Below are 12,100 nucleotides of genomic sequence, written 5' to 3'. Positions count from 1 at the left end.
TGTCTCTCACTCATGTTTGCTCATTGACCTCAAAGTCAAATAACGATTGCTGCTCAGGAACCACTGAACTCTGAAATGCCACTACACTTTTATGAGTGTGTACACACAATTGCTGTTGTACATGCTCATGATCTGCTAATGCCTTGTAAATGCCATTAAAAAGGCATACTCAGAACTTACTCTAGATTCACAGGAAACACACAGAACACTGTGCCTTGTGAAGTTGTGCTGAGACTGACCGTGGGCAATGTAGCGTGCTCTCATTTTTTCCATATGGCTGCACTCCTTTCAAAAACAACTTTCATCATTCAGCTGACTAATCCCTCCTTTCCATTGATTTGAACTCTTCCTCTGTTTTCCTCATAGGTACTAAAGAACATCACCTGGTACACAGAACGCACCTTGACGGAGATCTCCTTGGGCAGTTTGCTGATTCTGGTGGTGATCCGGACCATCCAGTTCAACATGACCCGCACCAGGGTAAGGAGCTCCCTCTCTGGAGAGAAGCGGTAGTTATCACACTGGCTGTTGTGCTCTTTGGCATCTTGTGCTTTGCCTTGCAGGATAAATATCTCCACACCAACTGCTTGGCTGCGTTGGCCAACATGTCGGCCCAGTTCCGCTGTCTACATCAGTATGCAGCTCAGCGCATCATCAGGTGAGGCCTTGCACACTTACACTCTAAACAATGGGCAAAGTACTTAAAGGTGAACTAGGCACGTTTTTTTAGCTTAATTTGCCTGAACTGATCAGCTTCGGAGTCATTGGAATGGTTATTTGACTTATTTTGGGTTGAATGACAGCTGTCTCGCTCCCCCCTTTTACTCTGAGCGTAAAAACCACGCATGCAAGTTTGTGCCACCGGTACAGACAGAAAGTCTCCAGCCTCGCGATCATGCTCATGAAAAGGCAGACTGACCGATTGAGGAATGTTGTAAAATATACTCGCTAAAGCTAAAGGGGAAGCTCTGCAGAGAAATCTGCAAGCGTAAAACGAGCGAATACGAAAAGCGAAAGCGAAACGAGCATACAGTAGTTTCCCTTTAATCAACAAACAAAGTGTTTTCTACATGAACAAAGCTAACACTTTGGTGCGAGAGGTTTGAGCTGATTTTGAGCTGGATCTTAGGTCTTAGGTCTTAGATCTTAGGTGTACTTAAACCTTATATACTTTGTTCTTCGTTCCTCATTTAGATTAGGTCCATGCATCCCTGTAGATGTTCATGCACACAAACAAACATGCACACATGCTCTCATACATTCTGTCCATCACGCTCCGAATCGTCCCGCATGTGAATACAACACACACTAATGCTGGCAGAGAAGATGGGGCCAGGCATGCGCTGGCCTGGTCTGGTTTGAATTGAGATTTCTGTGGTGCTGAGGAACTCGCCAAACACACAACAGAGGGAAACGCTTGTCACATTGAGACTACAGTGAGGAGGAGGAAAACATATGGCTCCTTAATTATGATGATATTCCTATTTATTTTGTATTTCTTTTATTGTGTTTCCCAGCAGGGTCCTATTTTAAGTCAGGTCAGAATGTTAAGTGGTGGTCTGATTGGGTGCTTGTGTAAGGATTGTTCATTTTGTTTATTGTTCTCTTGCCCTCCCACCCTTACCACAAAACCCTGAGCCATTGTGTTGGGGAGAAACCCAGAAGCCAAGATGGCAATCCACAGTGATTAGGGACAGTGGGGAGCTGACAGAGAAATGGAGCCCCTTGTCTCACTCCCGGCCTGGCCCACCCTCTCTGCCAAGTCCGCACTCCGTACTTTTCTCTTCAGTTCTACCTGGAACAAAGCAGCAGAGTGCCTTTTGCACCTCCAATGCAGCGCATGCAGGAACTTCAGACTGAGTGAGCCTCATGTTGATGTAGTTTAGAGTTACATAACTAATGGCTTCTCATTCTGCCTTGGCTTTTCTCACATCTTTTCTTCCCTCTTCTTTTCACAAAACCAGTAATACACTCCATCCCGGAGACTGGCCAAACTCTAGCTCACCATTTCACTGATGCATCAGAAACTCTGTTCACATCAGCACGAGCCACTCCCACACACTAGGCAACATGCTGTGTGTGCCGCTGTCCTAGCAACAGCCCTGGGAACAGAGGTTATTGCTCTGCGTCAGTCTCACTGGCTGGCTACTCACTTTGACAACTTAGTCTCCCATTCATGCCAGCAGCTATGTTCTAAATGTTTACGGCTTCATATGGAAAGGTCAGAATTCCTGGGTTTTACCCCTTCATGGTGAAATGGAGCATTCAGGTGAAGCCTTGTGCACTTCGATCGTGGCTTGTGATCGATGTTGTTATACCAGATAGTGTTGTTATACCAGATAGTGTTGTTATACCAGATAGTTTTGGGTCTCTGTCTTTCTATCTCTCCGTCGGTCTCGCTGTGTTTTTATATTTTTCAAGACCTTTTGGCGTCACCAAAACCATGCATAAAGTGGATTGAAATACTATATAGATAAAAATACATCCAGTCCATCACTCATTGTGCTCGCTGTGGCTCCACTAAGTGGCTGTTGCTCATTGTCGACAGGCTCAAGGCAAGTCAATAGCCGGCGTCGGCTGAAATGGTGCTGTGACTCCTAGTGTGGGCTGTCAAGGGGGAATGACCTCATCTTTAAAATGCAAATGTGAGAGCCTCCTCAGACAGCCCCGAATGGAGCATTTCCACAAATCTGGCAAGCCAAGAGAAATGGGCCCACTCGACCGCCTCCCTCTCCTATCCCTCCTGCTCAGGTGCTGCTCTTGGCAGAGTTATGGCCAAGTGTGTGTGTGAGCAGGGTGGGGGGTGGCCGTGTTCAGTAGCACTGTGATACCCGTGCGGACCCCAGTGTGTAGTAAATCCTGGTGGTTATATGACAGATATAATACAGAAATAAGACTCCTTGCATGCATCTGCACCAGTTTATCTGACACCATCAAGAAAGGTGTACTATGTGTGCACCAAAACAACTCGCACTCTTACCCAGTGTGCCTTGAGAGATCAACACCAGACTAAACAAGCTGTTGGTTTATGTGTTTGGGAGGCTGCTTATTTGTGAAATGCCAGTGGCAGCTCTCCATCCATCTTGATTGTTGTGCTGGGCGGTGGTGGCGGCGGCGGCGGCGGCTGTGATTTCTGGGAAAGTTGAGGCGTCGGGTTGATTTGCTATTGAGGAGGGCTCTGTGAGCTGGCCTGCGGGGCCCATCACTGCTGCGGCAGTGAACGCGAGTTGGCCAGCCTCGTAATGACTCCAAGCTGCCGGAGGAATCCCCTTCCTGTGGGCAGAGTGGCCGCTCCTTTTGAAATATGAATGGGCCGCTTTGTTAGTCATAAAGCCCAAAGACAGTCATTCAGGATGGGGCTGAGTCAGGACCACACACTCGGATGGCTGGCTCTGCGTGTGTTGGGGTGTGTACGCGTGCACAGCCAGTGCCCCTCCTCCCCGACTCTGTTCTCCCTCACTGGCCGTCATGGGTCCCCTGAGCCACATGCTAGTCTGCAGTCTTGTCCTTTTCTCCTCTTCCTCTCCCGCTCCCTCTGTCAGCATCCCTCCCTTTCTTTTTTCCTCTCGTGGGCTGTTTCGGCGACCACAGGAAGATGAGGGGGGAAAGCGGACTTGTTTCTTGCGGCCGTGGGCTGTCTCTGGTGTTTTATGAGTAATAGCGGCACATGGTTGGGCCCTGGGCTCTCTCTCTCTCTCTCTCTCTCTCTCTCTCTCTCTCTCTCCTCGGCGCGGGCCCGAGCGCTCTGGATAATTCTGGAGGATGAGGTGAGGTCAGGGGCATCCGCAGGCTTAAGCCCAGTGCCGGCTCTCCAACGTCAAGGATGCTCAGCCGCCCCACTGGCACGAACGCGCGTCTGAGGTCGTCTATGAGGTCGTGTATGACATGGAATTCACGGGGGACTCGGGGAACGTCATCACTGCGTCAGTGGAGTGATGAGGAATGTCGCTCCCTTGGCTTCCATGGTAGCTCAACATTGGTCCTCCACAGGGGCGTGCTGCTGTTACAAGAGCTCTGGAGCTAGAATAGGCATTCAGGGGAGGAAAGGGAGGTTGGGTTGGGTCTGAGTTTGGCTGACCTAGTCAGTCAATTTATTACACGGCATTTGCATATGTTTGTGATCTGCCAGTAGCACGCCTAACTGTCTGTGCATCAGTAAAGTGCATGTGCTAACAGCTGCACACAAACCTTGTGCTAGCCCATGTTATTTATCTTGTCAATAATATAGAAGCCAACATTAAATTACCTCATCTTCCTCTGAGATTAAGAGGGAGTGTTGGATGCATCAGCTTCTTTAGACTTTTTTGCACTGAGTAGTTAAACCCTGAAAATGGTCAAACCCCAGTTTTAACTCTCTAGTTAGTTTGTTTAGTTTGTTCACAGCATTTAGTATGACGCATCCATCCCCTGCTCCCTGCTGTCTGTCATGATGATTGCCCTAAGGCAGTGGTTCTCAAAGTGGGGGGGCGGGCCCCACTAGTGGGGAATAGAGACATGACAGGTGGGGCGCCATGAACAGGGGCAAATTTTTCTTTGATAATGCCTTTCTTTTTTCACAAGGAAGATCATAGATTCAAAACAAAATAGCCACACGCAAACATAAGAGTCATAAACAGACTGAAATGATTTAGAATAACATCTGATCCAGCAGACCAAGACAGGCATTGTAATGTGGATCCAAAATGTGAGAAAATATACTTTAATGTTACCATCTTACCGTCATGATGGGTCAGACGGGGCTTAAAAATTGAGGAATGACAGAAAAGGTTTGAGCACCACTGCCCTGAGGGCTGCTCCATAAGCGTCCCTTTGACCAGTAAAGCAGAGTTCATTTCATTTGGTTTTGTGTCCTCAGACACTGCAGTTGCTCCCTGTGTCTCTTGATGCCCCGTCATGTTTAGGAACTGGAGCCATTACCCATTCAGCTCGCCCTGTGCTTTGGCTCAACCTTTCAGTTGCATCAACTTTTCTCTCTGCATCTCCCTGTCTCTCTTCTTTGCTCTCTTTCTCTCTGTCTCTTTCTCTCTCTTCATCTTGCATGTGTTTTTCTGCAGGGAGGGGGTGGCATGCAGTGGTGCTTAGATGTGCCCAGGTGTGTGTCATCTCCTTCCACCAAAGCTGTTGTTTTTTTCAGTCTGCTGCTACCGCTTTGAAGACTCCTCTAGCCATGCCTGATTAACTGAAGGATGTGAGACTGAGGATGTGACTGGCTCTTTTTTTATAAACCCAGAGAGATGCTGAGAGTGTGTGTGTGTCTGTGTCTGTGTCTGTGTGTGTGTCTGTGCGTGTGTCTGTCTTCCTGTGTGTGATTGAGAGAGAGAGGGGGAAAGGGAGACGGAGACAGACAGAGAGGGGGCACCCAGACAGACAGAGGCGGGGTGTATGTGTGTGTGGGGGCGCGCGTGTGCGTGTGTGTCTGCGCTCTGCGCCGATGGCCAGACAATTTGCTCTCTCAGTAGGTCAGCCTGACACAGCTTCCAGGCACTCTGTCTAGACTAAACACGGAACAATGGAACAGGCTGCCTCACAGCCCAGTGCCAAAACAATGGCCTGATCTGCCACAGCTCCCCATCAGTCAGTGACAAAGTGAACCACCCTGGATTCCACACTCAAGCCCAGGCCTGGCCAGTGCCAGCTCCACCTGTCTGATCTCCACCAGGAGAGAGAGAGAGAGATGATGTGCCCCTTTTAGCAGCCATTTGTTTGTTTTTTAGCCTTGTCTAGAAATCTGTAAGGACTTTTGAATGTTTCGTGTACTGTTTTTGTGTAGCAACACATTTATGAAAAAAAGAAAAAAAAACATCTATAGCATCAGCTTAGTGTAATGGGGATTTGTGCATCTCCAATATAAACAACTCTCCCAGGGCTTATCTCTCTCTGAAAGTATGGATGGAAATGATCAGCACTGTAACATGGGGCTGCAGAAGTCTGTCTTGACATGACCCACTTCAAAGACTCTTGAGAGACAGAGACAGAGAGAGAGAGAGAGACAGAGAGAGAGACAGAGACAGAGACAGAGACAGAGACAGAGAAAGAGTCTGTTCATGTGTGTATGTGGGTGAAGGGCACACCAAATGGCATGATGCATGCAACTGAAGGCCAGGCATGGGAGGCATGATATTGCTGATGGATGAGTGGCCATTATTGTAGCTTAACACCGCCCTCCATCAGCCCCACACAGCTCTGTCTGCCATTGCACATACTACACACACACACACACACACACACACACACACACACACTGTGCGCTCTGCGTAGCTGCCACTGACTGAAGGTCAATGACTATCGAGCACATCTCCCGCCTCAGCAGACGGCTGATGGCTGAAGTGTCAGAGATGTTTGGTAGGGTCAAAGGAAGCTCCCTGCTCAAGCAATTTAAGCTGGAATCAGGATGCCCATGGTCATGGAATGCCTGAGGTGTGTTCAAATTCCTTGAGCAGAGGTGAACGTTCAGAGCGTACATGTTTGTCTCGGTAGATACAATTGAAACATTCCATCTCAACGGTTACTCTCCATCCAACTCCCAACATTTTTGCGGAGAACTATCTCCTCTAATTACTTTAAAACGAAAGTTTGCAAACGTTAAACTTTAAGGCAAACAGAAAATAGCTCTCTAGAATCTTTGGGCAGAGACAAGGGGCGGGCCTTTGTGACAGAGGCACAGACGGGGGCGGGGTTAAGTAATTCCCCACTTCAGGGATGAGGAAGAAGGTGCAGAGACACATACTGGCTGTTACTTCGCCATGAAAGGATTCTTTTTGTGAAAACAACTTATGAATGTGCATCACTGAGGAACTCAGTCACTGAGGAATTAGATTATAGAGTTTAACCTAATGGCCACAGTGGCACAGTGGGTCTTTAAAATAAAACTATTCACTGTTTCTAATAGCAAAGAAGAGTTTATAATAGAGGTTAATAATAAAGGTTAATACAACATAAACAACTAATATGTATGGAAGATAATACTAGCCTACTACTTATAATGTAAAAATGATTGTTAATGATTTTTCATAACACCAATGTAGCATATGAATCAATTGAAGAGCAACATTATCAAGCTATCAGGTAATGGCTACTTTGCTATTTGATTAAGGCCTGTTATTATAAAGTGTTCCCAAATATTCTCTTAACAGACACCGAGCACTCATGTGGCACAGCACTGCTGCTAGAAGTTAAGAACGTAATAATAGAATAATAAGTAATAAAATGAATTATGTTATTATACTCTTGTACTATTGTTCTCTGGATCATGTGTCTTAGTTTATGCAAATATCTGCAGCATAACGATGGTTTCTACTTGACTTAACTAGACTATTAGAAAAGGAAAGAAAAAGGTTGTTTAGTAATTAGCCCCATCCTGTATGTGTAGGCTGTGAAAGGTCATGGACATTTCATTAAGTGTTCTTGAGAAGTCATGGAAAATCTTTGAAATGTTGTCAATGAAATAGTGTGGACACCCTGTGGAATGGTGTTGTGGTGGGTGGTGTGAGGCGTCGGGGAGAACTGCTTTTGATTAGCAGAGGAGTGTGCCGGGGCTCTGGGAGCAGACGCCCACACAGCTGCAGCATCTCCAGCCCTGCCTGATGGGTGGGCACTGGGCAGTGGTCAGGGCTCTACTCGGGTGAATGGGACAGGTGCATGATCTCAGCTTGTCATATCAGTGTTGACCCACTCTTGCCATCGCCAGCTGGAGTTTGACCATCTTCATACAATTATGAATGAGATGTGAGATTCTGTGTGTCATGAGAAGTGTACCAGTATACAAATGTGTCCTGTTTTAGTGCATCACCCTCTTTGTGCTTTTTTAATTCTAACCTTTGGCCATCCATGTATCCTTTGTTGTTCATGAGCATATTAGTGGCCATCACATGATCATGCAGTCTCTTCATCATAGTGTGGCCCTATATTAGCCCCATTGGAGCATCCCTAACACACACACACACACACACACACACACACACACCATCTACTAAACTGAACAACTGATCTAGCACATTTATGAGACCAGTAGCACCTGTCTGCTCTCCAGTGCTATGAGCCTCACAGCAGCCCTGATGCAGCCTTCACTCCCCATGACTTAATGCCATGGACATGGACATGTGTGCTCCATTATTTACATGCGTGTTGTGTTCTTCTCTCTCCTCTTTGTCTTTGTGTCCTCCTCCCTCTTGTGTCTCAGTCTGTTTGCACTGCTGTCCAAGAAGCACAATAAGGTCCTGGAGCAGGCCACCCAGTCCCTGCGCAGGCCTGTGGGCACAGACGACGGCGCCGCACTTCCAGACTATGTGAGTTCCTCCGCCACCCCCCCACCCTCTCTGGCCTCGCGGCCTCCCCTCTCCTCTCCTCTGTCTCTCCGGCCCTCCGGCCCCAGCCCAGTCTGTGGGACTGCTGCCCCCCTGAGGAGGCCAAGGTGAGAGGGGCTAGACACACACCGACATGTGCTGTCCTAGACACACACTGAAGATACCTTGGATGGGGGAGAAGAGGGGGTGTGTGTGTGTGTTGGGGGAAGGGTTGTACCCTCAAACCTGACCTTTTGGAGGGCGTGTAGGGAGGTGTGTGGGAACAAAGAGCAGCAGCGTCACCAGACACACACACACACACACACACACACACACACACACACACTCAGACACACACACACACACACACACACTCAGACAACCATGTCTGGACTGAAGGCAGGAGTAGACGGAAGTCCCCGTGGGACTTGAGAGGCAGTGGGGGCAGGCGGGCAGATCCACCCAGAGGAGGGGTGCAGGAGAGGGTGGAGGGGCAGGTCAGAGCAGGGTCAACCTGGGGCGTGCGGCGGGGCTGCTCAGGGGATGTTCATTTGGGAGGGACTAGCAGCAGCAGTGTGTGTGTGTGTGTGTGTGTGTGTGTGTGCATGCGCGTGTGGAGGATGGGGGGTGTTGTGGGGCGTGCTTCCACACATCACAGAGACCGAACTGACACAAGGAGGTGCCAGCCACGGCCACAGCCTGGGTGGGGGGTTGTGTGGCAGGCGTGGGTGAGGTCAGAGGCGTGCTGGGGGGCTGGTAGACCTGGAGGGGTGCTGGTTGGGGGAGGGGCGGAGGGAGGTGTGGAGCAGACGGCTCAAGTGGCGAGACATTTGTCTGGAGTCTGGCTAGCCTGATTAGGCTCCTCACGTACACATGGGAAGCCCCCCCCCCCCCCCCACACACACACACACACACACACGCCTCCTTTGTCTGTCTTTCCTTCTCTGTTTCCCTCTTTTTCCTCCCTGCCTCCCTCCCTCTCTGTTTTCCTCTCTCTTCCTGTCCTTAAATGTCATTCATTCTTTCATCTCAACTGTCTGAGGTCATAGCACACTGATTCACAACGCGCACACGCTCAGATACTCCACGGCGATGATAGGGTTCGGAGGTGCTTAGGTGAACAGCCATGTTGCTTAGTCTGCACTAGTTCACACAAAGTGCCTCTCCAGTAAAGGGCAAATAATGACCCTTTTACCCAAAACAATTCTTCTGCAAACATCCTCTCACCCAAACATGTATGAGGCAATCTGAGGATGTCTGCATGGATTGTTGGAGCAGACTTGGCTTGGTCTAGACTAGGGACATTAGAGACAACATAGGTGAAGGCTGCATGTTTTGTGTGCCATGTTCTTCTCTCTGGAACAACTCTGTCCGCTTCCTCCGACTGCAGCTCTTCCTTCCTAATATGTGGGAATTAGTTTTGATCTATTGCTATTGTTTTCGTCTCTCCCTCCCTCTCTCTCTCTCTCTCTCTTTCTCTCTCTCTCTCTCTCTTTCTCTCGCACATTGCGCAATGCAGTAAGTCAATATACATATATATATAGAGAGAGAGAGAGAGAGAGAGAGAGAGAGAGAGAGAGAGAGAGAGAGAGAGAGAGAGAGAGAGAGAGAGAGAGAGAGAGAGAGAGAGAGAGAGAGAGAGAGAGAGAGAGAGAGAGAGAGACTGTATTGTCAAGGTGAAAACTCCCCTCCTTGTTCCTCACTGATGAAGCATGTTTAACTTTCTGGGCAGATCCACACATTTTGCCTCCACTTTCGCTAATGATACACAACGGTGCATGTGGAATTTTGCCTTTACGGAGGTCTGCACTTTTGAAGTGCTATTCTAGTTGGAAAGTAAATCCCAACTGTAGTGAATAGACATGTTTATGCTAATATTTTGAACATAATGTGCATAGATAGGTTGTTTTTTCTAATGAAAATTAAAATTTGGGAGCTACACACACACACACACACACACACACACACAGCATGATACTCTGACTGGATGACAGTGGAGTTGAAAGGAGGACAGGAATGGTTTCCCTGGAGGGCTGGGTGACAGCTCCTGCTTTGCCATTGTGAGTTGAATTTTTGTTGATATCTGCACGGAACATACATATACGGACACGCACGCACACACACACACACACACACACACACACACACACACACACACTCCCTCACCCCAACAAACAAACATGCTTCCACACATACAACCAGCAGCTGCTCCTGGGACACGAGGGTTACCATGACTCCCTGTGTGGCGCGTGGCGCTAATTAAAGCTGACTGAATATGTGTATATGCCTGCTTTTCTTTGTGTGTGTGTGTGTGTGTGTGTGTGTGTGTGTGTGTGTGTGTGTGTGTGTGTGTGTGTGTGTGTGTGTGTCAAGGTTGGGGGTTGTGTGGGCCGAGCTTCCTCACATCACAGAGGCAGAGACAGTGACGTTTAAGTGTGTCTGAGAAATGAGGTGTGTGTGTGTGTGTGTGTGTGTGTGTGTGTGTGTGTGTGTAATTAAAGCTGACTGTTGAACAGGGGTGACAGGCCACCTCCAGCGCTGCACGGGGAACCTGTCCCTCTGTATTAGCCTCCCCAGCGCCTCCCCAGCCCCACTGCACCTCCTCTCAGCACCTCCCCCTCACTCATTCACCCTCACACTCCTTCCCTCCTCCCTCCACCTCTCAACATCCTCAACATCCTACTTGTTCATTCACTATTTCAGTCATTTTTGCACTCCTCTGCTTTAATTCCTGAAAATGTCTGGGCCTACAAGTTGTTGTTGTTGTTGTTGTTGTTGTTGTTGTCGTTGTTGTTTGCTCTCTGTGCTGGATAATGTTCTAAGTTTGTCACAGGTATTGCTCTATGGAACTCTCCGGAATGCTTGATGTTAACATGCTATTGGCAGCAACACACATCCCTATCCCTAAACTCACCCCAGAACCTAATCTGCAATGTGTAGAATTCCCTATTTACCTTTAATGTGACATTTGTCATTTCAGTGTCATGTTGTTTCACCTTACACCAGAAAAAAAAAACACAAACACAAATGGGAACTCCTGGTTGATCTGACATGGAATGTCCCCAATCTAATGCTCATAGTTTGTTCATTTGACATAGAACATGTGATGCTTCCCCCAGCCTACTGCAGCTTTGTCTGGGAGGGCAGATGCATAGGCCTCTGACTAGCACAGCTTTAGTTTAGTTATTAGAGGAGCATCAGTCCATTAACTCTTCTACCTACCGGCCTTATCTCCCCCAATACCGCTGCTGAGGCTTGCCGCCACTGGCAAACAATCCAAAGTGTGCATTTACTCCACAGCGATAAATGTTTTTTTATTATTATTTATTTATTATTTATTTATTATGATATATATGTATTTATTATTTATTTATTTTTAAGCATTAGTAATGCTTAAATCTCTATCTAATCTTATGGTTCAACTTTGTGTCGGAGACTTTATTTCCCTGTGCTCTCAGGCTATATTAATAAGGGCTTTAAAAGCAGACTGAAATGGTGTGTGCTGCGGGGCTTACCCCGGAGGATTAGCCCTGGGAACCACATGTGCCTCCACCATCAGGCCGCCCCCAGCTCATCCTCCCCTGGCTGCCCGGGGGGAGCGCACTTCACTCTGCTCCCCCTCTCATCAAATGGACTGCTCTTTCCTGTGACATCACCCGGGTTCTGAGAGCACGCAGGCTTTATGCGCTTGATAGTCCACAGTGGGATAGTGGTCCTTTGTACAGCGCGTACTGTCCACTCCTCTGAGGCCAGAAGGCAGTAGCACTGCTCTGGGGAGAACGCCCTGTGAGTGGACACTCATGGACCATAGCTGTGCC

The 12,100-nt window shown here is 48.1% G+C and overlaps 1 protein-coding gene across 1 annotated transcript in view; it reads left to right on the top strand.

The window, feature by feature from the left end:
• dym (dymeclin) overlaps positions 1-12,100 on the top strand; it is a 63,685-nt gene that overhangs the window by 32,903 nt on the left and 18,682 nt on the right. Inside the window, exons 12-14 of the mRNA XM_062554118.1 lie at positions 367-480; positions 564-658; positions 8,180-8,285. Coding sequence (XP_062410102.1) covers positions 367-480; positions 564-658; positions 8,180-8,285 — 315 coding nt within the window. The remainder of the gene's footprint in view (positions 1-366; positions 481-563; positions 659-8,179; positions 8,286-12,100) is intronic.

Source organism: Sardina pilchardus, chromosome 14 (assembly GCF_963854185.1).
Source record: "Sardina pilchardus chromosome 14, fSarPil1.1, whole genome shotgun sequence".
Classification (NCBI taxonomy): Eukaryota; Metazoa; Chordata; class Actinopteri; order Clupeiformes; family Clupeidae; genus Sardina; species Sardina pilchardus.
The sequence above is the reverse complement of the archived record's forward strand: the minus strand, read 5'-3'. Positions and strand labels throughout refer to the sequence as shown.